The sequence below is a fragment of the Cylas formicarius genome, unplaced genomic scaffold (genome assembly GCF_029955315.1).
Source record: "Cylas formicarius isolate icCylForm1 unplaced genomic scaffold, icCylForm1.1 PGA_scaffold_4__25_contigs__length_36172078, whole genome shotgun sequence".
Taxonomy (NCBI): Eukaryota; Metazoa; Arthropoda; class Insecta; order Coleoptera; family Brentidae; genus Cylas; species Cylas formicarius.
Window position 1 is genome coordinate 22998870 of NW_026844334.1, and position 27872 is coordinate 23026741.

Consider the following 27872-nt stretch of genomic DNA (forward strand, 5'->3'; position numbering starts at 1 on the left):
TTTCCATCAAGGGAAGATTGGAGAGAGGGCAGAGTCGGCTCCTGGGATGGACTTGTCTGGTACACGGACGGGTCCAGAATGGGAGATCTAGCCGGAGCTGGAGCGTACTGCGAAACAACGGGATCAAGCTTGTCGGTCCCTCTGGGTCGGTACTGCACTGTGTTTCAGGCGGAAATTTTCGCTTTATTGATGGCGGCCAGAGAGGTGCTTCGGCTCAACTACGGAAGCAGGAGAGTCTTCTTCTGCTCGGATAGTAGGGCTGCACTCATGGCGCTGAAGTCAGTGCGTACGCGCTCCTTGTTGATAAAAGAGTGCAAAGAGGTACTGAGGAGGGTGGCTGAGGAGAGAAAGGTCACGTTGGTCTGGGTCCCGGGTCACACCGGTATCCGGGGCAATGAGGCAGCGGACGCCTTAGCCAGGGAGGGCTCCTCGCATAGGCATATAGGGCCAGAGCCCCGCTTGGGGATCGCCCCGTGTATGAGGCGGGGAACTCTCGAAGCCTGGGCGAGAGACCGGGCCGCGAGGGGCTGGAGAGTTGCTCCGGGAATGAGGCAGGCGAGGCTTATGATGGATGGGCCCGCCCTTCCTCGGACCAGGGAGCTGCTTAGACTGACCAGAAGGGAGTGTAGAGCACTAACAGGGGCCTACACAGGACATTGCAGGCTTAGGAGGCATCTTTGCTTGCTAGGCATTGGAGACGACCCGGAGTGTAGGTGGTGCATGGAAGGGGAAGAGGCCCCGTATCATCTGCTCACCGAGTGCCCTGCCTTGACAAGGGCAAGATTGGGAGTCTTCGGAACGGCTCTGATCGATCCGGACTCAGTGCACGGTATTGGGTTAAAGGAGTTGCTGACCTTCTACAGGAGGGGCAGCATTCTGGACGCCCTCTAGAGCGGCCTGGGGGCACAACGGGCCCATCTGGTGGCCTAAGTGCTTGGACGCCCGCGAGGGCGCCCCCCTTTAATACCAATACCGATACCAATATATAGTTCAGAGTTGGAAGTACTTTTCCGATAAAAATAGAAATTTGCCATTCACACACGGAAAAGATTTTTCATGGGATTTTGCCTTAAAAATAGACCGGCACATTTACGACTGAGTGTAGACCTAAAACACTATCAAAACCAAACACAAACTCAAAATATCTTGAACTCAGAATAGACCGCATTTTCAGGTTTAGAAGAGTGGAACCGCCAATACTTCATGCTAAGTCAGCGCCTTAGATTTATTGTACTTAGTGGTCACAATTATCCATGTGCTATTGGATATCTCTTTAGTTCTAATGGAAAAATAAGTAATAATACTAAATATTTGAAGAAGGGTAAGTATGGGTAATATTGTCTCCTTAGAAATAAATTGAAACGTCTACTTATATCAGTTGATTATATAAATTTCTATGGTTCAACATATCAGGGGGCGACTTGTTATAATAACAACCCGTAAGTGGCTTATTTATCCTTTTCTTGTTGAGTTTAAAGTTTTTATCAATGCTTTCACTGAATTGTGGGACTCTTTAATGAAGAAAACGCCAAATGTTTTTGTTTTGTTGTTGTTTTTGAAAATTAAAAAGAAAACCATTTCCTAAAGTTTCTCTGAATCGATTTACTTAAAAAATATATAAAATATTTAGTACCATCTGCTTCCGTAATATCGTACTTCGTTGCCTTTACTCGCATACCAGGTACAATTTGTAGGTACAATGTGTCCGAATGAAGTTCTCTACTCCTTTAGTTCAGTTTATCTGAGATCAAAGCCATATTATTATTTTTAGAAAGAACGCCCTGTATATTATCGCATTATTAGATTACCCTGGGATTTCTAGATATATTTCATATATACCCAAGTCTAGCAATTTTCGATAAATCTTGAATTTATGTTTTCTATTTCAAGTGTTCTCCCAGAAAGTTGGCGATCCGCAGCAGATCTAAACAATGTGGAGGTGCTTATTCCATACCACTGACAAAGATCTTTGATGCAAGAAGTTCTTCGGTGCCATGGACTACGTTTTCCCTCTATTTTTCCTTACATGATTATATGAGGCAATTCATATTTTTTATTTCACATTAAGTGGGCAAAATACTCCAGCTTAACGATATTAAATATCTCCCGTTCTTTGTTCATATGTTGCAGAACTGTTTGATTTGTCAGTCTGTCCACCCGCGATATCTTCAACATTCTCCGGTAAACCCAATTTATGTCAAGATAATTCTCTGCTATTACACCAGACCACAACCTTTCATTTATCCGACGTTTTGGACCCTGAAATGAAATCGTAGCTTAGGGTGTTATAAGTGCTTAAGGAAATTAGTCCAGAGCGTCGTTATTTTGTTAATCATTAGTTTATCATTTTCTGGGAGAAAATTGGAATGCTGACATCTTCTTTCAGCATCTATACAGTATTTGATAGGATAACATCCACAGATTGGTGTTCCCGCAACAAATTTAGTTATTCACGCAAATTTCATGGAATTTCATTGTTTGAATCCAACATTTTTCTTTTCCTCATTTTACTGCACAGTTCAGGTTTGTAAACTTTCATCCTAAATCGTGAAGGCTAGAATATGAAGACTACCCCAGCACGAGACCTACAGAACGAATCATCTTTATATCTGGATTGCATCTTGGTATGTTTAATAATTCCTCTAGCAAATATGTCAGATTTAAACTTGAATGAAAATGAAGCTTTGTATAAGTTATTACTAAATGTGGCTCGGCAAGTACATTTCCTTAATAAACTGCTCAATCGCTTCTTCATTGGCAGGATCAACGCCAAATCGGTTTCTATGATTTAGTATAAATGTATCTTTGCAACGAGATCAATGTGATTTATAACTTGCTATGATCACCACCTTAGTTTTCATTTAGATTGCTATGATATTCAAAAACATGATAATATTAATACTAATGACTTAATAAATTAACAAATTTCCACCCTTCTTCGCAGACCATTCCGATAAGAATCGGAACTTGATTAAAATCGTCAATGTCGAGTAGATCGTAAGGGTTTTCCGAAAAAAAACTGCGCTTATAATAGTAGCGGAAGTTTGTGCCTTGAGGAATTGTCCTAATTGTGCTGTGGTATACTTTGGAGGACTGATCCTGCTGTAGGTAAAATTCGCTAGTTCTCTAAACTTGGGCCAGGGACCCACACCTGAACCGCACATGCATATGACCGCTCTAAACAGTCCTAAAGTCAATCGCCAAATTCAAGTCTTATTCATGAATGCGTGTTGAAAATCCTGAAATACATTGGAATTTATAGTCGTAGATAACGCTCTTTTTTTAATACTTTTACCTCATCATATAAATAAATCATTTAAACAAAGTTAAATGCAAATGTATTTTGCAGTGTGACCTTACCACGGTAACATTTAATAAGTATATCTGATATATAACAGAATAATCCTGTGTTAATTATCTGCGGATTTCTTGTTCAAAACATGTAAACCACCAGCACTCTGTCTGAACACCATCACTTGTGAGGGATTTCCTCCAAATGCTTCCAAATTCTCGTTGGTCAATTTCACCTCTAGTTCATCGGTAGAAATAAATCCAAATTGTTCCAATCTGTAGTTGAAAGTCACTACGATAATATATTTTTCGACTGGGATTGGCGTATATGCAATTTGATCAACCAACCATGTACCTTGCTACATTGAATGTTGGCCAACCAATCTTTATTAGTGTACCGATGAATTAAATGCAGGCACATAAACATTCAAGAACAAACAATCCTTGCTTTGAGTTTCTTCGATGTAGAATGATTTTATGCATACCTTCTGCAGTAGCATCCAACACGCTTTGCCTTTTTCCTGGTAACGCTGTTGCCTGTACCAATTATTTTTATAAAATGTAATTCTTATTCCCTTATCTGTCATTTACCAGGAACCTTTGATTGGTTGAAGTGCCAAAGAGTTTTTTTTTCCAATTTTGGTGGTGAATATTATCAGCAGCAGCTGACTAAATTTCGATTACTAAGTTTGTGTTTATTGGATATTTATATTTTTAAATTTTTACACGTATCAACCGCTTTTTAAGGCTTTTTAGCCCAAAGCTAAGCGAAGATAACGCATCGCTGACACCGCATTAAAAGCCCTATTTATTCGATTGTCATATTGTAAAATGTGCTCTTAATTATTCCAGCCTTTGTATCGGCCAGTTCGAATAAAACTTTATTTCGCTGTGTAAATAACAGTTTTTAAAAACGCTCTCCCGAATTTTGAACATTTAATTCGTTCAATGCTTTTTCGGATAAGTTTATTTTTCTATGATAATAACTCGAATTGAGTTTTAGGTAATGATTTGTTGCAAATAAATTCAAATTGTTAAGACTTGCATTAAGTTTTTTGGTTGGTTAGTTAGTTGGTTCTCTAATGGATTCGATATTGATTGACAAGTGTATTCCAGAATTTTCAGCTAATTGTTTGCGTTTAGTGGGTCACGCACAGATTCATATCGGACAAACATAAAAAAAAAAGAATTGGCAAAATTACCGAACCTTGCGGAACTCTCTGCTTAATTAATTTAAACTCGGAAGTTCGTACCAAAAAGGTAGTTGTTTACTTTTTTGTAATTTGAACTCGACTGTATCCACCTGTTAGAATATGTTTCAAAATATTTAAAGAATTATTTTAGAATCCAAAACATTTCAATTTTGCAAATAATAAATTGTGACTCAAATTGTCAAAGGTCCTTTACTATGCCAACTAGTGCTGTAGTGGTGCCAAATACTGATTAGCAGTCTGGTAAAAGATTATTGTTTTCTAATTATTCAACAATTTGCTTGGGAATATGCTTACAGGCTTACAGATCTTTGGGATATAGCACCTTGGCAACAGGTATTTTTGGTCCAAAAAGAAAACAGGAATTTATGAAGTTTATTAGTGCCCTAGAACAAAAAGGCATGCAGACTTTTATATATCGAATACTTTTCCAACAGCGGTTTTATGAATTAGGTGAAAGTTTAATATAACTTCCACATGCTACTTTAATACTTCTTACAAAACTTCTGGATTCCTCCTGCGTCGGTTTTTGCTGACTCAAACTTGCTGACGTTTCACTAATCATCCTATTGGCTTCTTCAGAGTTTGACTGAAACTGGCTCGCAATTTACTCTGTACCTGCTTATCTAATGTTTGAGGGGGGGCGGAGCTAAATGAGAGGCATAAAACACCGTCTTGGATGACTGATTGTTAGGTTGTTTAAAGATTTCTATAGACTTTCGGATTTTCCGTTCGTAGAAGAATTGATTGCATGCAAGAGTTTTAGTTTTATCGAATAAAATTTTATGTCTGGTTTCGTGACTGTGTTCGGCAACAGCTGATGAGTTTATTGGTCTTAGTCGTAAGGCGCTTGCGTGTTCTTTGAGACCAGTTGATATTTTTCGTCCGATTTCTCCAATATATTCTTTGCCGCTGTAAACTCCTGCCATCTCAAATGGAATTTTATCTTTGACGGACCGAATATGTTGAGAGATTTTTGGACAAGTGGCAAATTTGGTTTTGACGTTATACTTCTTTAGAACCTTTGATATGTGGTCAGCGACATTTTGAATGTAAGGAAGGACCACAGTGGCAAGTGTAAGATTGCTTTCGGCCTCATTGCTATTGGAAGGTTGTGGTGAAGTGTATTTTTTCATCGAAAGCTTAATATCTTAATAATAATAAATTATTAGAGACAAAAGCAGAGGTAAGGTGTTTTAATTCTGGATTCAGTAACTCGGGTAACAAGAGAATTGATGATTTTTGGGCCGGATGGTGATGTGACCATGCAATAAGGAATCGGTCTGTGTGCGTAGGTTTTCTGTAAACACAATGACCTAATGTTAGGTATGATTTTCTATTGATAAGGATATCTAAGAATGGAAGGTTATTATTAGTTTCCAACTCAATGGTAAACCGTATATTAGGGTGCACAGAATTTAAATGTCTAAGAAAATCTACTAGGGTTTCTTGACCATGAGGCCAAATAACAAAAGTATCATCGACGTAGCGTTTCCATAATTTTGGTTTTAGATAAAAGATGTCTAGTGTCATCACATTTTTCCATCCGTGAATCAATACGTGAAAATGTAGTATATATATATATATATATATATATATATATATATATATATATATATATATATATATATATATATATATATATATATATATATATATATATATATATATATATATATATATATATATATATATATATATATATATATATATATTCTCATGTATTGATTCACGGATGGAAAAATGATACTATATTCCGGGATATCATCCGTTCGCTCTTTGAACTCCGACTGGAATATATATATATATATATATATATATATATATATATATATATATATATATATATATATATATATGATGACACTATATTCCGGGATATCATCCGTTCGCTCGTTGAACTCCGACTGGAATCCTGCATCCGACTGGAATCCTGCAGACGTTTCGCCAAAATCTCACTTGGCATCTTCAATGCTCGCGCTCCGAAAACATTTCGAACACAGTGTTCGAAGTGTTTTCGGAGCGCGAGCATTGAAGATGCCAAGTGAGATTTTGGCGAAACGTCTGCAGGATTCCAGTCGGATGCAGGATTTGCAGGATTCCAGTCGGATGCGGGATTGCGGGATTCCAGTCGCAGTTCAACGAGCGAACGGATGATATCCCGGAATATAGTGTCATCACATTTTTCCATCCGTGAATCAATACGTGAGAATATATATATATATATATATATATATATATATATATATATATATATATATATATATATATATATATATATATATATATATATATATATATATATATATATATATATATATATATATATATATATATATATATATATATATATATATATATATATATATATATATTTAATTAAGGTAAGAAGGTCTTTGATCTTTTCCTGATATTCATTTGTGTTCATGACCACCGTACCATTTCCATTTCCTTTATCTGCTTTTAGGAATACGATGTCTGAATTAGATTTTAGAGATTTTAGGGCAATGCATTCAGGATTTGCTATATTCGATTTAGGAGGTTTTGATTTTTTAAGGATTTTTGCAGTTTCAAATCGAATTTCATTAGCTGTTTGAGATGGCAGTTTGTTTAAGATAGACTCGATATTTGGGATAATACGTGGGGCAAGGACGAAGTTGGAATCTTTTGAAAGAACTAATTTTTTGGTTTCCGAAAGTTGGTGCGATGATACATTTATTACAGTGTTTGGTATTTGATAAAAGTTTGATGGTTTTCCTAGTGTTGACGTTAGTTTTTCAAATTTCTGAATGTGATTTTGGGTAGTAGATAAACGAAGATTTAAAGCTTTGTCATGAATCATGTTTGAAAAGGTATCGAACTCGGATGGGGACAAGATGGAAGAAATTTCAAGGTGTAGAGTCAGAAGAGCCTCTTTCCTTACTTTCTCGAAGTAAAGCGAAACTAGATTCTCGAAGAATTTTATAATCGGATGAGGTTTTGACATGATGGGATATTTTAAGAAAATTGGGGATAACGTTATGATCTCTACAACGTAACAAAAAGGTTAGTGTACAGATTAATCTTACCAGTCACAGAGTAAAATGCGAGTCAAATTCAGTTAAGCTCTGAAGAAACCAACAGGATAATTGGCGAAACATCAACAAGTTCGACTCAGCAAAATCCGACGTAGGAGGAATCCAAAACTTTTGTAAAAAGTATTAAAATACGTTATATTTTCCCTAGCTATTGCATATTTTGTACAATTTCTTAGTTGTCTATAGTATATGAGTGAGACGCTGTCCATATAATATTTTTATTGACCTTGTCTCCCAACTTCATTAAAAAAATTATATTTTCATTAATCAATATTCTTTAAAGATGCATATTTGTTAAAAATTTCCAAAATAAAATTTTTAACAAATTTTAGCTTATCATCAATGTTGGTTGTTTTAAAAATTTCTTTCCCATTTCAATAATAATCCTTCCTTTAAAAATTCATTTAAATTAATATTTCTATAGTCCAATTTTTTTTTAATTTTGAGACGCTACATTACCAGAAAACAGTAAACACTAGATACAACAAGGTCGATCAGACTCATTTGATTGGTTACAAAGTTCATTCTAGTAGGTTGCGTGATACTTTGAACTACAATATTTTTAAGTCCTTGAGAATACGTGTGCTTCATTAAGTAATTTATTTAGAGACTAAACCAAGAATTTCTAAAAGTGTCTAAAAAGTATTACGTGTGATGGTTAGAAGGTTATAAGAAATCAAGATTCTTTTTTTATCAAAAGATATTGCGGACTATTCAATATCATACGTTCCCAAGTAATAACATAAACCGATCCTGCTTCCTCGATCTGCTTTACATCTTCTTATAAAACTATATCCAGGAATATTAAAAGAATGGAAAATACATCCAAATTGTTATTAAGAATGTAGTTTGAGAGTTCATCAAATAGAAAACCAACACAAAAATATTTCCTATTATACATTAACCATTATCCCACACTTACCTCTCCACCCCCCCCACCCCCCCCCCCCAACCAAAAGGCTATCTCTTTAGTCATGAAATGATAACTATTAAACTATCATCTGCATTCATCTGCAATCATCTGCAAATTCACCAAAGAAACAAATACAGTTAAATTATTTATTTGGAGAACTATTACCAGAATATTAACTTTGTAAATTGGAAGTAAACTAGGAATGCCAGATCACAGCCTCCAGGGATAATGAGTAGAGGACCGACCAGCACTAAGATGGGAAACATACTTTAGACATGTGATGATAGAAACCTGAGAATAGGAGACTGCAGTGTAGGAATGTCGAAGAAGAATATTGAGTTATTGAGCTGCCTTATATTATTATAAAAGAAGGCTCCAAAGACTGACTGGCCGTACATAAATCTAAGAACGAATTTGTGACCATGACCAAGAAGATCGAAGACGCTTCTAGTTTCTGATCATCAAATGCTTAAAATGGAGTTTTAAAAAATATGAAAATTTACTTAATTTTTATTTATTTATTTATTATTTCAACATAGTTTTCCGGAATATTTCTATTTAGAACAATTATTTTAAAGATTTCTTTTTTTGCGTAATCTGGCTTTTGTTAGAGTATCTATAATTTTGTAACATATGTGTAGTATAATGTACTACTATCGGCGCATATTTATGAAGCAAAAGGACAGTGAAAAAATAAACAATTGGCCATCTTCTTATATATAAAAAAAAAAAGGTTTTATTACAAATACTGATTAGGTACAAAAGTAGAAAGCAGCCTGGTAATATAGCTAAGTGATCAGAATGTTGTGAGTGGCTTTTTGTTCCATCTGTAGTACACTTCATTCCATTTGGAGTACGTTTCCTCCATGGGATTTTCCAATATATCAAAATTGATGGTAATGTTTATATATTGGAATAACTGAGGCGTTACTTTGGGCCAAACCAAATTTTCAAGGAGCTCATCTTCTTGCGGAGTGGGGTTTCTAGAAATAATATAAATTACGTAATATGTTTAGAAAAAAAATTAAATCACTAATTTCCTAAACATTAGATACTGGGCAAACAAATAGTAGTTTGAAGCATTACTTACAAGTATTTGACAAAATTGGTCCAAAGAGTCGTCATTCTATTGATCATTAGTTTGTCATTCTCGGGAAACGAATTAAATCCAGATTTTCTAGCGAACAAGTACTGCATGTCGTCACTATGCTGACATTTTTCTTCGGCCCCTATAATATTTAACCCATTAACGCGCGATTGCGAACTAATTTAAAAACTTATTACAAAATTGAATTGTTTGGAGTTTTCTTAAAAGACTGAAGTGAGAATAAGTGAAGACGTCACTAGAATGCGTACTAGAAGTAATTATAAGTTATATTAGGCAATAATGAGTAATCAATGATTACTGAAAGAACTCTGAAATAGATTAAAAGCAGGTACGAACTGTGAAGACTGTGAAGCAGAAATTTTCATTTAGCTCCTAGTGATAAGATTAACTCAAATAAAACGAAAAATGTCACTTTGTATCTCAAAATTAAGAGAACCTGGGAGCTGCTTGTTTCAACTTACCTGGTATATCAAGATGGCGATTATTAAGACTTCCCCAGTAAGAGAATTTATAGAAGAAAACATCGGTATATTTGGATTGCAGCTCTGCATGTTTGATAACTCCCCGGGTAAACATATCATCAGATTTAAACTGTAAAAAAATCCATAAAAACTGGTAAAAGCTGTTACAGATCAAAACTCTTACCCTAATAACTTTGTACAAGTTATCACTAAATGTTTCATTGCTTGGCAAGTATATTTCCTTGATAAATTCTTCAATCGTTTTTTCATTGTCCGGATTTTCCGCTTCAAAATCGTAGGGATAAATGTATTCCGCTTCTGAATCCAGCTTCTTAGCTTCACTTTCTGCCATCGAAATACCTAATAACAAGAATAAATAGTATTACCACATGAATAAGGGAACAGTTCATTCTAATACTATGAAATGCAGCTTTTCTCTATTACAAAAATGTTAACCTAACGCCCAAAACTGCAGCTTAAGAAAGCCAATATATAAAGAGCGGACAAAACAAGTTCTCTTATTATTTTATTTGAAGAGCCGAAGAGTTAAAAGGCAACTGTCTGTACCTTCTTTATGTTTAATAATAAAAATTTAAACAATATTTCATTTGAAAATGTCAATTAGAATGTGAATTAACAAGAAAATGGAAAATTTCTCGTGAACTACACTTTACACGTTTAAATGATTGTCCCCCGACTTTCGGTCCTTGGACTTTTTTTCTTTAGGGAAACCAAAGATCTCTTACATCTGCGGAGACACTTACTTTAGGCTAATAAATAGTTGAACAGTTTTTCCTGTGCTAACTGTTCCTTTGTGTTATTGTTATTATAAAATTAATTTTTGTGTGTACCTTTTGAATACAATCTGATACGAATACCTAATACCTGTCGAATGCTAATATTTTTTTGTGGTAGGATAAGCAAATTATTATTGCGTCAGTATAAGATGAAAAGGAATTTTGAAGCAACTTCAAATCGTATAATGATATGGAACACAAAATTAAAGAAACGTTGAAATACTCTATCAAACAAGTTTTATAGATGACACTTTAAACACGAGTTTCTATAGGCACACGCGGAGTAGAAACGCAACTTTAAGTTACATTCAAATATGTAAAATTATACAGGGCTCTTCATAAGAAAATTTTAATTTTATATCACCAACTTGTAAACGGAATATGATATTATTCACCCGGAAATTCCCCAAAACCTCCCATAAGAAAATGATTTAGTTTCCCACTCTACATATTGTGATCTACTTTTTTTCGAGTTACTCCGGAAAATAAGAATTTAATGTGATGAAAAAATGTAACCATAAAATACAATAAACACCTCAACATCAAATCTCAATACAAAATTGACTTCACTTACTATTGACAAACGCCAATGATTCTTCTGAGGTCATCCCGATAAGAATCGGAACTTGATTAAAATTACCACTTTCGAGTAGATCGTATGGGTTTTCCGACAAAAAGGCTCCTTCGTATTCGGGCTCGATAGTGGGAGTGAGCCGATTCTGAAATGCCAAGAGATATCTTGAAAAGTTGCAAGGCGTTATTAACATTTTTATTAACTTACGCCTTCCTTCTCAAATACATCTTGCAAAACGGAAGCTGCACTTATTATAGCATCCGGAGTTTGTGCTTTGAGGAATTCTCCTAACTGTGCTGTGGTATACGTTGCAGGACTGATACTGCTGTCGATTACATTCGCTAAAGCGTAGGTGAAATTCGCTGGTTCTCTAAACACGGACCATGGGCTTAAGCCTGAACCGCTCATGCATATGGCCGCTCTAAACAGTCCTACAATCAACCGGAAAAGTTAATTTTGTGGTCATTACTGCGGTGATTGGGATTTACAGTTTTTACAAAGGATTTACGGAGCACTTTAATTATTTTATAACGTTACATTTCACATAAAAACCTCATGCTAATTTCTGCAGCACGCAATTGAATTGACGTATTTTGCATTGGGGTAATAAGTATAGTTTATGAAATAAATTAAATGATTACCTAATTATTCGTATAGGACACTTTTGAGAGTTTTAAAAATAGTAAAGAGAAAGACTGCGATACGTTAATAAGTTTACGAGTTATTAGGGATTTTTGAAAAGTTTGCATTTTTAGGACGATAAATTTTTGTTTGTTGAAATTTTTATTTGACACGTAAACTTTATACCTTTTTTTTAAAGAAATTTCAATACAGAACTAAACCTTTTTTCCATACTTTCAATTTTTGGGATGTAAACATAAGTTATTATACTTTTCACAAAACGACGAAGGTAATCTGAGAATACGAGAGAACATTTTTTTAAAAATCTTAAAATTGCGATTTAAGAAGAAACAATTTCAAAAAGTGCTGGGAATCTTTTGCGTTGCATATTATATATATGTATATAATAATTTTTCAAAGAAACTTCCACAGGCTAGTGTAATAATTTTTACAAAACTTCTGGATTCCTCCTGCGTCGGTTTTTGTTGAGTCAAACTTACTGACGCTTCGCTTGGCTTCTTAAGAGCTTGACTGAAACTGGCTCACATTATACTCTGTACCTGCTTATATATTGTTTGAGGGGAGCGGAGTTAAATGAGTGGCATAAACACCGTCTCGGATGACTGATTCCCATATTGGTGATAGGTAAAGACCTGAGTTGCGGTTAAAATTGTTAGGTTGATTATAGATTTCTATAGCTCTGATTTTTCGTTGGTAGAAGAATTGATTACATGCAAGAATTTTAGTTTTATCGAATAAAATTTTATGTCTGGACGGACCGAAGATGTCGAGAGATTTTTGGACAATAGGTAAATCTGGTTTACACTATATATTTTTTTAGAACCTTTGATATGTGATCAGTGATGTTTTGAGTGTAAGGAAGGACAACAGTGGCAAAATCTCTCAACATCTTCGATCAGTCAAAGCCAAATTCCATTTGAGATGCCAGAGCTTACAGCATTCCATGAATATACGGAGAGGCAGGAGAGGCCGGAAGAAAAATATCAACTAGGCTCAAAGAACATAAAAGAGCCTTAAGACTAAGGTCTTTACCTGTCACCAAAATGGGAATCAGTCATCCGAGACGGTGTTTATGCCCCTCATTTAGCTCCGCCCCCCTTAAGTTCGACTCAACAAGAACCGACGCAGGAGGAATATTTGAAAAAATAATAAGTTGTTAAACATATAGCATACACCATAAACATATCTAATATGCAACGCCTAAGGATTCCCAGCACTTTTTAAAATTGCTTCTTTCTTCTAAAATGACATTTCTCAGATTTAAAGAAAAAATGTTCTCTCATAATCTCAGATCATCTTTGTCGTTCTCTTAGGTATTGCTTCGATAGGAGGTAACATTTTGGTGAAACTAAGTTTTAGTTTTTGAACGTTGTATTAGTTAAATTTTAGAGATAGAGTTATATCTTGGACCATATTTAAAAATCGCTGGTCCAAGTTTTATTTTTGTAATGTGAAATGTAACTCTGAAGTTCAAGTTATCGGCATACTAATTGTATTTACCTGCTGATTTTTTGCTCAAAACTTGTAGTCCGCAAGCGCTTCCACCAGCGCTTTGTCCGAAGACCGTTACTTGGGACGGATCTCCTCCAAATGCTTCTATATTTTCATTGGTCCATTTCAAAGCGAGTACCTGGTCCTTCATGCCAGCGTTTCCCGGAATGACCAAGTCTCCGGTGGAAAGCAATCCAAAGGGACCCACTCGGTAGTTGAATGTTACTACTATGACATCTTTTTCGACCAAATAACTGGGATTGTAGGACGACACACTGGAGGAACCACCGATGTACCTACCTCCGTGTATATGCACCATGACGGGATATTTTTTCTGAAATAAAAGTTTAACTTATCCATCACGCAATAATTTCAAGATAACTGTTACTGACGCCCACTTACCGATGAATTAAATGACGGTACGTAAACATTTAAGAACAAACAATCTTCGCTTTGAGATCTTGCGTTGTAAAAGGACTGAATGCATGTTGTTCCCTCGGCGGTAGCATCTAATATGCCTTCCCAGCTTCCTGATAACGTGGTCTCCTGAAATAATTATATTCATGCACTGAGTCTGCTATTCCGAACATTTTATAATTTACTTGGAATCTGAGATCTCCCACTGGCGGCACTGCATACGGAATGCCTTGAAAAGCATAAATCGTTTGATCGGTAGGAGTGGAAAACGTTTTTCCCCGAATTTGTCCATTTTTGGTTGTGACTATGATGTCATCGGCAGCCTAAAATTCAAAACATAATGAAAATATATGCTTTGAGTTTCTATTGACGGTTGAAATTAATATTTCGGCGTATATGATTACATTTTCTACAGAGCCGGTCTAATGATGATAAATTGAAAATGAAACTATACTTGAGACAAAACGCAAAAAAATTATTGATATTTTGTTTGTCTCTTTAAATTTGACAGAATTTTTTTTCTAAACATAAATAAACTCCCAGCAAATAAATTTCTTATCATATAGCGTGGTCTTTCGTCTATAAGAATTTATTAATAGAAGGGAAAACATCGTAATTGATAAAGTGTCAACCAGTACACATTTTATCTTTAATATTCAATGTCAAAACGGCAAATACAGTTAAAACACAATATTGCCCTAAGAAAGGATAACTGCCGATGCTTTTATTGCCACAAAAAGTAAAGCCAAACCGTTTCCGCTGAATCATGAATAATAATTTAATAATAATAATTTTTTAATAGGAATTTACATGTAAAAATGACCGATACGAGAGCAAATCAGAAAAAAGATTCTGAACTGTCCAAAAATATAATGTGAACTGTTGTAATCATTTGGCTGTGTCACTTTGTTCTAAACTTTTTATTATGTAAATTTTTATATGCTGTCTTTTATCCTTTGGGGAGTTTCCTAATCCTTTGTTAAGCGATAAAACAGAAATCAAATTAAATACAAATTACTCTGTGCGATGGTCTGGAAACGTTGCTCAGGTGGTTGTTTCCAGATTTTTTTCCGAATAGTGGGTAAATAGCGTTTTCAGTAGTATTTATTGGAAAAAATCATTAATTTAAATTTTCGTTTTTATGATACCTATATAACGTACTACTAACTAACTAACAACTAAACGAAAACTATACGTTTAACCGATAAGCTAAACCAATTCAAACTGAAACAATGAGTCAGATAAAATGCGAAAGTGTGTGATATGGCTTTTCGACAATGTACCGAACATTTGTTTCAAGTGTATGATCGTTTCGAATATTAAAAATTGACAATATTCTGATATCGCATTCTTTACGCAAAGATGAATTTCAAACTGATATATTGATCCGGAATTTATATACCAAATACTTGACTTGAATGATGTCACGCATCCGAAACCGTTTGTCATTATTCGATAAGATTTGTAAAGAACACTCGAGATATTCGAGAAAATTACCATTAACATTAACATTAATTAAGATGCACGGACTAGGGTAGGTAGGTGTAATATTTCGACAACAGTGGTTTTAAATAGTAAATTATACTTCTTTGTACCTTACGAAAACTAAAAATTGTTTATACATAATATCTAAATATATATCGATTGGAAAGAAAAATTATATAGAGTAAAATCGCCTCGTGCATTTAACTAATTCTATTCCACCATCATCAAACTTATTTATGTTGTGGCTCTTTAAAGTGTTTAGGTTTCTTTCGAACCTCGACATTTTACGGATTCTATTCAAATCGTAATGTCTTAAAGCGTTTGAATATCATTCGGGCCACAAAATGAATCAGCTATCATCAAATCAACTATAATTATTAATCAAAATATTGATTCGCTTCATACCAATTTCCATATTGATTCAATTCCCCAAAAATATCGATAACGGATTTATTAAAAACTAAAAATTTATTTCTTAGTATTTGTTAATTAATTGTTAATGCTTAACTAGACAAATATTAAACTTGAATTGATTACATAAAAATAAAATGAAAAATTGAAAAGAAAAAACTGCATTTGAAATATTTGACCTCCCGAAAAAGAAATGATTCTTAAAGAAGTTGGAAGCTGTAAAAGCACTAAGATACACGCCTAACTTAGGATAGTTTTAGCAGAATTAAAGAAAGACGTACCTAAAATTAAACACTTAGCAACAACGTGGAGTTAAAGTCGGGAAAAAATTATAAATATAATTCTTGTTCTAAACATAGCATATATTATAATTATAAAGCTGAACTTCAAAGTGTGGATTGTCTTTAAACGTCCATTGCAAATTGTATTATTTATTATCTAGACCGGACACTCTGAGGTGAAAATTTGTAAAACACAAGGGCTTCTTTATTCGATATCGTTAGGTGTTTACTAATATTGGAAGTAGTAAGTCAGACACAATTTGAATCAGAAGACGAAATAGGAATTTTGGCATCTTTGCAGTCCACATATATGTATATATATATATATATATATATATATATATATATATATATATATATATATATATATATATATATATATATATATATATATATATATATATATATATATATATATATATATATATATATATATATATATATATATATATATATTCTCACGTATTGATTCACGGATGGAAAAATGTGATGACACTATATTCCGGGATATCATCCCGAAAACACTTCGAACACGAGTGCGTCGGAGCGCGAGCATTGAAGATGCCAAGTGAGATTTTGGCGAAACGTCTGCAGGATTCCAGTCGGATGCAGGATTCCAGTCGGAGTTCAACGAGCGAACGGATGATATCCCGGAATATAGTGTCATCATCATCAAATATATATATATATATATATATATATATATATATATATATATATATATATATATATATATATATATATATATATATATATATATATATATATATATATATATATATATATATATATATATATATATATATATATATATATATATATATATATATATATATATATATATATATATATATATATATATATATATATATATATATATATATATAATTGTGTCACTACTTCCAATATTAGTAAACACCTAACGATATCGAATAAAGAAGCCCTTGTATTTTACAAATTTTCACCTCAGTGTGTCCGGTCTAGATAATAAATAATACGCTGGTATAGACTCCAAATGAAAACTAGGTTTGATCCCAGTTTATAGAAATATTCATCCCAATCAATACACTTTCACATTAAAAAATGATATTTTGAATAGTAAAAAACACTAAACATAATTAAAAGCAAAATTTGGATTATATTTCTAGTTTGCAATGTTCTCATTTGCAAAAGGCAAATATCACAAGAGCGAGGAACGCTTTAGTTTGCGGTACGTTATTAGTATGCTAGTATATTCAAACTCCCAAATTAATGGACACTTTTTTTACCACAAGCAAACCATATTATTGAACTACATCCTTACCACAAATAATGGCAACAACAGGTATCCAACGAAACGGTTCATTTTGATGGAGTAAGGTAACCAGCAAGCAGTCTCGCATATTTATAGTGAAAAGCTATTTAATCTGGTTAATTAAAACGTAATAGATTTTCGAAAATAACACTCGACAAAATACATAAATGAGATATATCTCTTCCGATAAACTTGATATTGGTTATATCGGTTTCTCCATTCAGTAAAACAGAATTTTGTTGTCATTCTGCGAATGACGCAAGTACAAAATTAATCCAACATAATGTGATTTAACTATTGTTCACACAAAGAGCTTATAACCGAAAATATGTTCTAACCATTTAAGTATTTCTTGTTTCAGACCCGCAAAGAGAATTTGTGCGCATGATTAACGAAGTGTCGTCAATTTTTTAAACATTAAAAATACTATAACCCAATTTCACGTCATTTATTAATATATTGGTGCATTGAAACATCGACATGGCAAAATATTAGGTTTAGTTATAATAAAAAATCCGATAATTAAATCAATGTTTTGCAGCTACAAATTTACTTATGATCCATAACAACAAAACAATCAATATCAAAAACTAATAAACTGAGCATCGAAAATGAAAAGGTTTTGAGTTTGAATACTATAGTGAAAACGAAAGATTTATAATATTTGATCAAGCTTGCCCTGAAAAGTTTATAAACTATACATGGATGGAGAATCCTTTGATGAGCTGTTACACCTGTTACGCGAGTGCCTAAATGGCTCAGGTATTCAAATGAGGAAATCAATTTACTCAGATGAAAAACTACTTGTAACCTTAAGATAAGTACAACCGTATTTATTTTTAATCCTGTGTTTAAACAAACTGTGAATAATACTAGAAAAGCTGCCGAAAGACAACAGATATGCGTTTCGAAGGAAGAGAAAGGATTTTGAGGAATACGTGTAGTCATGGAAAATCCTGAATACTTCTGAGTGTATAGGTCGGGGAGGCCCAAAGAGTGGTTACTGAGAACCCCATTCAATTTGTTGGCACATTACTTCTTGGGAAATTTTCCAACTCTGGCAGTAGAGAGAGCAAAAATAATCTATCTGAGTCTTCGGTCTCTATCTTATCTCTACTCGCCAAAGAAGCTCTCTCATAAAGATTATTGAAGTTTTTAATCTTGTTTTCGAATCTAAATAATTTATTTGTTGGACCTTTCTTGAAAAGTATATTAGTACGTACAGTGAAACTTTTAAGATGTTAGCTTCGTTAACTTTTGTGGAAAATGATTTCGGATGTTTTCGGTAAATTTTATCCACAGGTTCTTCTGACCACGTCACACGTTGCTCAGTGAATGTATTCGTAATGTTTTTCAAAAATGTAATCAAAAACTAATAGTCAAAGAAAAAGTGTGATAAACTACAATAAAAAGTCCGTTGCTTAACCTACTATTTTTTGTAATATAACAATAATAATAACATTAAATAAGAAATTTCAATACAAATAGATATCGTGTAAAATTAATTTGCTATTGACATTTGAATTTTTGTAGTAGAAACTATAAACATTAGACTCAGGTCCACATATTGAGCAATGTCAGAAACCATACCACGAGATACTGTATAAGCCGTTAGAGGATAAGTTACCTAAAGTATTTGTTTGCGATAAGTTTAAAGTGAGATCAGCGATAGTAACAATTTCCAACACGGAATGGATTTATTTTCCTCTTCGGTAAATTTGCAAAATCGACATCTAGGATTTATTATAATCCCAGTTTTTGTCTAGACCGCTTATCATCGAAATTTTGCCCAAGCGCTAATACATTTGTATTTTTCAAAAGAAAATCAACAAGTGTGATAAGTCAGGTTTCATTTTATATCTGCGTAGAAGTGATTAAAAATAAATAGACATTTCCGGCACGCAATAAATGAGTGTCCTAATTTTAATTCTATGTAAATGTACCGGGTGGCCAATTAAGAACGACTCTCGCAAAGTAATTGTCGTCAATACTTAGGGGTAAAAAACACAAAAATGCCTTTTCCACCTGTAGAAATGCACGTTTCGTGTTTATCTTCAAAACATTGAAAACGCAACTGTTTGCTATTTCTGTGTAAAAATGTTAATAATACACAAGAAATATGATTAAATTAAAAATATCTGTGTGACATCCTCAAATTATTATACATTCGTATCCCACCCACTTTACAAAATCCTTAAAAAATGTTAGGTATCTTGCGGCATTATTACAGCGTTGCCACTGTTTAGGTCTCTTAAATTTTGCGCAATAAATTAAAAAAGTTTTAACATTATTTCGCTTTAGTATATTTTGTAGCTTACCAAGGAAACTTGTCACTGTCGTTATCACTGCTCGAGTGGCTGTGTCGAAATGTAAATCACGCAAATTAAATTTAAAACAATGACCAATACGTTTGCAAACCGTTATTTAAAAATAAAAAAAGAAACATTAAAAGAAACTTTAAATTTTAAACACAAATTTTTCAAAGACTAATAACTTGACGATAATAACTTATTTTCTCTTATTATACTGATTAACGATAGAGCCCATGTTTTATTGGTAAACCCATCTGAGTGAAGCATCTTTAGTTCCTCGCTCTCATTGTTTTGAGTGTGTTTTTGTAGCCAAAGAATATCAGAAAAATATCTCGGCAAGTCTTTTTTGTCAATTTTCTATGGATTTAATAGACGATCGCAATTTTGAACAAATAATATGAGGAAATCCATTCCAGTTAGTAACAAAATTTGCATCAATTAAAAAATACTTTTCCCTGATTAAAGTTTTGAGGAATATTTAATATTACCAATTTATTGAGCAATCAAAGTTAAATTAAGTCAAGAAATATGTCTTTTTTCCTTTAAGTTAATGGTAGTGTTATAAAACGACATATGATAATTTTTTTAAATGGGTTATCTCTGCAGCGAATACCCTGGAATGCTGATCCATCGGAGCCCTACTACTTCATATAAAAACGCTATTTTTCATTTTCCCAGGAGTTAAGATATGTTGTTGTAACGAGCGTCTTGCAAAATTAAATAAAATTTTTAGAAAACGTAAAGGTCGTTCCGAATAGTTAATTGGCGCAGTCGGTAGGATTTCCAAAAATTGACTGGTGCACCGCGTCGTGACGTCGATTTTTCGTATCATCGATTAACTGGAAAACGGATCTATTCTTGATTAGTGTTTTTCAGAGTAGATTTCTCGAAATCGAAAATCCCAATATATCGAAGACTTGTACAGAGCACGATCATCGAGAACTAGTTTCGTCTAGTTTCTCAAGCGCAAGAACTTTGATTAGCCCAGCAAGTACTGTTAGTTGCAATTGCTGGTTTATGTCGGAACTTGACGAATTAGTCGATAAAATTGAAACGTTAGCTATCGATTTATATAACAATTAAAAAATACACCTTTAACAAGCTCAGGACAAAAAATTAGTTTTCCTTAAATTTAGAAACTACTTTTGAAAAACATAATTTCGCCAGTAATTCAACATAGTGACAATTCAATTCAATTCAATTCAATGATGCGTTTCACAGATAGCTGTTGGGCACGACTACCAGGATCATTCGCCCATTGCCGACTTCCGTCGAGGATTCTCGGATCTTCTCCAGGAAGGAGACAGAATTTTGAAGTTCTAAATGTCGAGGATTTTCGTATCTTCTCTGGCGAAGAAGACTGATTTTTGAAGTTCCAAATGTCGAGGATTGTCAGATCTTCTCCAGCGAAGGAGACTAAACTTTAAAGTTCCAAATGTCGAGGATTTTCGGATCTTCTCCAGCGAAGGAGACTAATCTCAGAAGTTCTAAATGTCGAGAGTTTTCGGATCTTCTCCAGCGAAGGAATTCTTCTTTTGAAATTCTAACTAATATACATGATGATTAAAACCAACCCATAGACCATGAGCTAGCAAATCCAAAAGCGGTTATAAGCAGATACCACATGCATCAAGGAATCTAACCACAAGTCGTGCAACAGAATCCATACATCCAGGGTGAAAAAGTGCAGAAAAGGCACTAATAGGAGCGGGTAAGCTGGCATCAATGAGGGACTCATACAAAATTTGGGAGTTATTCCGATGCAGAGCACAATCAAACAAAATATGTTCAATATCTCCCACCCCTCCACAAGCACACAGGTTAGATATTTTGACGTTTATCTTGTAAAGATGTGCTGGGGAACTACAATGATTACTCCTCATTCTGCACACTGTTGTAATCTCCTTTCTAGACAGCTGCAGTTTGTGGAACCATGGAACTGTTGGAGGTGTCTTATAAACTGCCCTTTGAACGGCCCCACTCTCTCCACTTGATGGCCCAGATGTGCCACATCTTTGCTCTAATTATCGGGATAAATTCACTAAAAGGGGGCCTTAAATTCAGCGGGTCTAAAAGTCTAGCTTCTGAGGCTATTCTATCCACCGTTTCATTATGTCTTATCCCCGAATGGCTTGGAATCCAGCATAACGATATTTTCCCCCCAAGTCTGCGCTTCAAAATATCAATCTTTGCTTTAATATCTAGTAGAATGTAGCTGTTGGAAGCTTCAACCGCACTGCATCCGAAGCTCTGCAGGGCACTTTTGGAATCGGAGACAATTACTGCCTGTTTAATATTATAATCTAATATAAGATCTAGGGCGTAACTAATAGCTACCATTTCTGCAGAGTAAATACAAAACGCGCTATTCAACCCATGCCCGACCCTAGCATTGAGAGACGGAATAAATACTCCAAAGCCAACTCTATCATCTGGTCCCTTAGAGGCATCGGTAAATATAAATGTCTCTTCCCCGGTCCACATTTTAGAACAAAATTCCCGAAACTCAGTTTCATTTAGACCCACCCCTTTCTCAATTTTGGAATCAACAAAATTAATAGGCGTAAGCTGAGGGGCCAGGTTCTTATTAAAACACGCTAGAACGTCTCCACTATCGATAATATTATGATATGTGGCGGTGTAGTCAAATGCTACAACTAAGGGTAAATTCGCCTTCCTTCTAAAAAAGTTATGATTTTCTTGATAGGCAATATATAACCGTTGGGTAGCTAAGAAACTGGGATTATTTCTGATTCTAAGGGACTTGACCAAAAACTTAGAAGCCAACATAATCCTCCTCACCTCCAAACTTGTTTCACAAGCCTCTCCCAATAAAATATTAATTGGAGTTGATTTCATCATACCCAATGTCACCCTTAAAGCCTGATATTGAATCCTATCCAGACCAGACAGGGTTTTTTTCCCACAGCACCCCAGTACCATAGAACCATAGTCAAGATGGGAACGCACAAAAGCTTTATAAAATATCAGAAGAGTAGACGGATGGGCTCCCCACCATGTCCTGGATAGAAATCTCATAATATTAATTCCACTAGCTGCCTTGTGAATCATTCTGCCAACCTGTGGAACCCACGTAAGCTTAGCATCAAATGTAACTCCCAGGTACCTAATTTCATTTTTCCAGGGAATATTTACACTAATAATTACCAAGTCGGGAAGTCCAACCAAAGCAGATCTAGAGAATAAAATAGCAGACGACTTTTGCGGACTAAGCTGCAAGTTAAACCTATGCATCCAATCAGCCACTGCCACCAAGGCTTTATTCATCAAGCCTATAGCAAAGAGGACATTGACATCGCTACATAGAAGAACAATATCATCCGCATACTGGAAAATAGAAACCCTATGAGGAATTACTAACTTAATTGAATTTACGTATATATTGAATAAAAGAGGCGCTGAGGGAGATCCCTGAGGGACCCCCTTACTGGTTGATCTAGGTCCGACCAAAAGGTGCCCAACAGCATCCTTAACAAATAGGTTCCTGTTGAGGAGAAGTCGATTGATTAACCCTATAGCATCCCTAGGTATACCCTGCTTATCCATCTCTTTTATTAGCATGGGGATGTTAACATTATCATAAGCACCCACAATATCCAATGCAACCATAACAGTAGGAACACTTTTGCTCTGAGCACACAAAATATGACTTGTTATGATGGAAGCATTATCCATAACGGACTTACCGCGCCTAAGGCCGGTTTGAGATTCTGATAGCAATCTGTGATGTTCAAGAAACCACTCTACTCGGCACTTTAATATTGACTCCAGCACTTTACCGAATGTACATGACAAATTAATCGGCCTATAAGAACTAAGAAGATTAGGACCCCTAAACGGCTTTAATATTGGAACAACCAACTGCGTCTTCCAACTATCAGGTATACTGCACTCATTTCTCAATAATTTGTTGTAAAAATTCACTAAGAACACGGCTCCCTCTATTGGTAGATGCTTTATTAACTCAAAAGAAACTCTATCCAAGCCGGGGCATGTGTTTTTACGACTTCTAACTACAGCGATAAACTCATCAAGAGTAAACAAGGGAGAAACTGCAGTGTTGTTATCCCCCTCTAAACTTGTCTCCTCAACGACACCATCGGCATGACGCACTAAGGAGTCCAACAATTCCGCCGGTACTGAAAAGTTAAGTGGGAGGTGACAATTAGCTCGGTTAATAGCCTTTGAAAATCTTTTCACACATTTCCATACATACCTAGCACTCTCATTGGGAGATAAACTCTGGCAAAAATTTTTAAATCCCGCCCTTTTCTTTTCCCTAAGAAATTTTCTACAACTGGCCCGAGTTCTTTTTACATTAACATAATTCTCTAGAGTAGGGGAAATTTTACAATTTCTAAAAGCCTCTCTCTTTTTAGCGATCATTAACGAGCACTCGTGATCCCACCAAGGAAGTCCACATTTACGCCCACTCTTATGAAGGGGTATGGAAGCATCAGCCGCGTCCATGACTACCTTGTAGAACTGGTCGTATGACCTAATAAGGGGGTTGCTTAAACCAATACTAATCAATTCAGAGAATTTGTCCCACTCTGCCTTAGAAACATTGTGCTTCAGGAGATACGCTTGAGCAGGATGATGTAAACTGTCCGGTTTACACCGAATATGACACAGTATCGGGAAATGATCGCTAAACCCTCTGTCGAATAACACCCGGAAATCGGCAACATGAGCCAATTCGTGTGAACAAAATACCAAATCGGGGACAGAACGGGAGTCATTCCCTGTAAATCGGGTGGCAGACCCGTCATTAAGAATAACGAAGTTGTTATCATTAATAAAGTCTGATAGTAAAGAGCCGTTAGCCAGACCGACATAGCTTTTAATTGTAGAGCCCCACTCTTCATTATGAGAATTTACATCACCAGCAAAGAAAACGGGTTTTGACCTAAGTCTATCAACCAAAGTATCTAAGAACAAACGAGACATAGGAAGGTCAGGAGGATTATACATCGAAACTAGAAAAAGGCTGTCCATCTCCAACACTATAACCTGACATCTATCCGGCCTGGGGATATCTGACACATCTAAAACATTATACCCGATGTTGGAGCGTGAAAAAACAATAATCACTCCATACCCATCCATACGATCGTCCCTGACAAAGGAGAAACCAGACAAGGAAAACTTGATATGTGGGAGTAAAAAAGATTCATTAATCATGACTATATCCGGACCAAAGTCACGAATAAGTCTAATAATACTATCACGATTACTTCTAATACCGCAAGTGTTCCAGTGAATAATTGAGAAATTACTAATTTTAACAGAAAGATTTGACTGTCGATCTGGGAACATTAATAAATTAAAACCTGCATCCTCCGGGAGGAGGCAGGGAGTCAAAAAGACTCTCAATTTCATGGTAAGCACTTTTACTGGGTATATTGGACAAAACTTTTTTCTTTAAATTTTCAAACCGATACCAAAATTCACCAGAGGAAGAAACCCCTGGAGAAGCAGTGTCCATCTCGGACTCTGACGATAAGTCATTTAAATATGAGGGAGAAGATTGACTTTTGCTAGTGTGATTCAACTTCTGCCTAGTCAACGGCGGCACGAGACAATCCCTGTGGGCGTCCCTATCATACCCTGATTCTATTTGGGGGGACTTACGCTTTTTTGCTATGACAGAATCAGTTTTAGAAGCAGATCTAGGGGAAGGCTGAGAGACGGGGGCAACCGTGTTATGAATAGGAGGGAAATTTTCATTAGAGCGATTAAACTCACTTGATTTGGGGCCTCTTGGAAAGAGTTTGGCAGCTTCAAAAAAGGATAGGTTGTACCATGCCATAGCCTCATTGATTTTCTTCTGTCTGTCCATTTCCGGACATGATCTATCAGTGGCCTGATGAGAGCCTTTACAGTGGATGCAAGTTGGCTTTGGAGATATTTCGCAATTACCCAGGCTGCATTTACCTTCATGATTTAAGTGGTCTGTCGGGCATGGTTTCTTCTTATAAAACTGTTCTTTCAGTTCACAATGAAATACTGGATGATCTCCAGCGCAGAAACTACATCTACCCTTGCTTTTACATTGGTTTTTCCAATGACCAAACCTGCAACAATTCATACATAAGACAACAGGACTAACATATTTTTCGATTGAACACTCATTTTTATAGATACAGATTGATTCTGGAAGAGTTTTACCCTCAAATGTTATTATATAATCATTAGATGGAACTGTCTTGAAACCAAAAGTGCCAGGCAGAACACCTGGGCATTTGACCCTTTTAGTTAGTCTGCGAACATTAACAATCTTACCGCGCTTTAGCGATCTTCCGATGTTAACCTTGGCTTCTGCCTCAGAGTAAAAATCATCCTCATCAATTAAGTCACCAATGTCCCTCACCAACCCTCGGCAAGTGACTAGTCTTTGAGGTATATACTTATTATATCCACCAGCTGTCGAATATGATTCATTAGATAAAAATTTATTTGCAGACTCAGAGGTGTTAAACTCCAAACCGATTTTATTGGCTCCTTTTCTAGAAAGTTTCAATATACCTTGAACTTTCTGCGCTTGAAGTAACTTCCCAAAGTTCATAGGATGAAGAGTCCCCACCTTACTTGTAATCCCCTCCAGAATCACCATAAAAGGCCCCTGATCGGTGATTTCATATTTTGTTTTCCGATTTACTGTCCTTCTTATGTTTGCGGAGATTTTGGCAACTTCCCGCAGGATTTCAGCGTCTTGCTCGAACTGATTCTTGATAATCTGGATCTCTGCCGATAACTTTGACAACTCTTCACCTGAGGGCACATCAAAATACTGGAGCCTGGAAATATCTTCAGCAGTTTTTTTGCAATCCGGTGGCAAAATGTTACAAATAATGGCGTTCAACGGACGATTTTGAGAATCATTGGATAAACTGTCATTTTCTTGTGCAGCACTAACTGTCGGGGGGCCCTCGCCCCCCGAAGAGTCCCCCATGGTTAAGGTTAGAGGGCCAAGAGAAGGAAACTACCAGCCACAAAAACTGATATATAACTGGATGCGTTAAATGGACTCACCAAATAACAGAAAACAATAAAAATTAGGGCCGATGCCTAAAGATTTGCACAACAATACTCAGGTAGTCTTCACTCCTTCGCTGTTGTACCCAAACTCCATAGTGACAATATTAGTAGGGTGTAAAGGGCGAAAGTACGATAACACCAGCCCAAATGTCAACTTCAGCTGGTCGCGTGATAACTCACGTTATACGGTGGACCTTGCTAGAGAACTGATGCGGCTCTCACGACCGAACAATCGCCGGAATAGGCGATCCACATCCAGCTTGTCAACGGCTACGGACAAAGCTAGAAACTAAAAATTTCGGAATAATACGTTCTCCAATGGGATCTCCCAGGGAAACATTTGAGGACAATGTTATGAAACTAAAGGTAAGCAAAAAAGGAATATAAGAATTACTACTAACATAACGGACATAATTGACAGGGCAAAACTACAGCTAAATATACTGGGTATCAGCGATGTAAAATGGTAGGGACCTGGCGAATGTCCAACAAAAAACGGCATGTTCTGTTATTCAGGAAATGACTACGCAACCCATAGATATGGCGTTGGCATTATAGCGGGAAGAGGAATAAACAAATCAGTGTAAAGCTTTACACCATATTCCAACCGCATTATTGTGATACAGTTAAAAGCGACAAAGAAAAAATCAACAGTGTTCAAAAATATACACCACTAAGTTGATGAATCTGAAACATGTTCTAACATCTACTAAAAAAAAAGAAGTCATCGTAATTATGGGAGATTTCCATGCAAAAGTTGACTCGGCCACCGAAATGAGCGAGAGGAAAGTTTAATAGAGTTCTGTCAAAATGAAGAGCTGGTGATAATGAACACAATGTTTATATTACCAAATCGTAGGTTGTATACATGAAAATCACGTATGAATAGAAATCAAATAGACTACATACTATTCAGAAGCAGGTTTAAGAACCCTATCACGAAAACCTACCCGGGAGCAGATGTGGAGTTGGATCATAACCCTGTAGCGGTAGTAGTAAAAATGTGAAAAAAGTGAAAGAAAGTAAAACACAAAAATAACAGGCA

General features: G+C 35.4%; 2 protein-coding genes across 3 annotated transcripts; both read right to left on the minus strand.

The window, feature by feature from the left end:
* Positions 1–9162: 9162 nt before the first annotated feature.
* On the minus strand, positions 9163–17504 carry LOC132700737 (juvenile hormone esterase-like). Its single transcript, XM_060668252.1, has 10 exons — positions 17463–17504; positions 14168–14305; positions 13968–14111; positions 13575–13899; positions 11640–11863; positions 11433–11577; positions 10246–10421; positions 10062–10191; positions 9583–9721; positions 9163–9475 (listed from the first exon to the last, which is right to left on the minus strand). The coding sequence occupies exons 1-10, from the start codon at positions 17502–17504 to the stop codon at positions 9289–9291; spliced, it is 1650 nt and encodes a 549-aa protein (XP_060524235.1). The 3' UTR covers positions 9163–9288.
* Positions 17505–24297: 6793 nt separating this feature from the next.
* LOC132701341 (uncharacterized) lies at positions 24298–26907 on the minus strand. 2 transcript variants are annotated; one of them, XR_009618774.1, is made up of 3 exons: positions 26822–26907; positions 26315–26586; positions 24298–25863 (listed from the first exon to the last, which is right to left on the minus strand). XR_009618774.1 is itself a non-coding variant. In XM_060669150.1 (2 exons), exons 1-2 carry the CDS (start codon positions 26739–26741, stop codon positions 25778–25780), a joined length of 513 nt encoding a protein of 170 aa, XP_060525133.1. In that variant the 5' UTR covers positions 26742–26756; the 3' UTR covers positions 24298–25777. The 2 variants fall into 2 exon arrangements, 1 of the variants encoding a protein (XP_060525133.1); XM_060669150.1 differs by lacking the exon at positions 26822–26907 and having other exon boundaries at positions 26315–26756.
* Positions 26908–27872: the final 965 nt, after the last annotated feature.

Excerpts from the sequence above, each read along its gene's own strand:
- LOC132700737 (XM_060668252.1), bottom strand. The coding sequence starts at position 17,504 with ATGAACCGTTTCGTTGGATACCTGTTGTTGCCATTATTTGTG. Across the intron at positions 14,306-17,462 it reads TGTTGTTGCCATTATTTGTG|GCTGCCGATGACATCATAGT; the intron begins GTAAGGATGTAG and ends TTTGAATTTTAG. Across the intron at positions 11,578-11,639 it reads ATGTATTTGAGAAGGAAGGC|AATCGGCTCACTCCCACTAT; the intron begins GTAAGTTAATAA and ends TTGGCATTTCAG.
- LOC132701341 (XM_060669150.1), bottom strand. The coding sequence starts at position 26,741 with ATGGGGGACTCTTCGGGGGGCGAGGGCCCCCCGACAGTTAGTGCTGCA. Across the intron at positions 25,864-26,314 it reads TCAAGCGCAGAAAGTTCAAG|GTTTGGTCATTGGAAAAACC; the intron begins GTATATTGAAAC and ends GAATTGTTGCAG.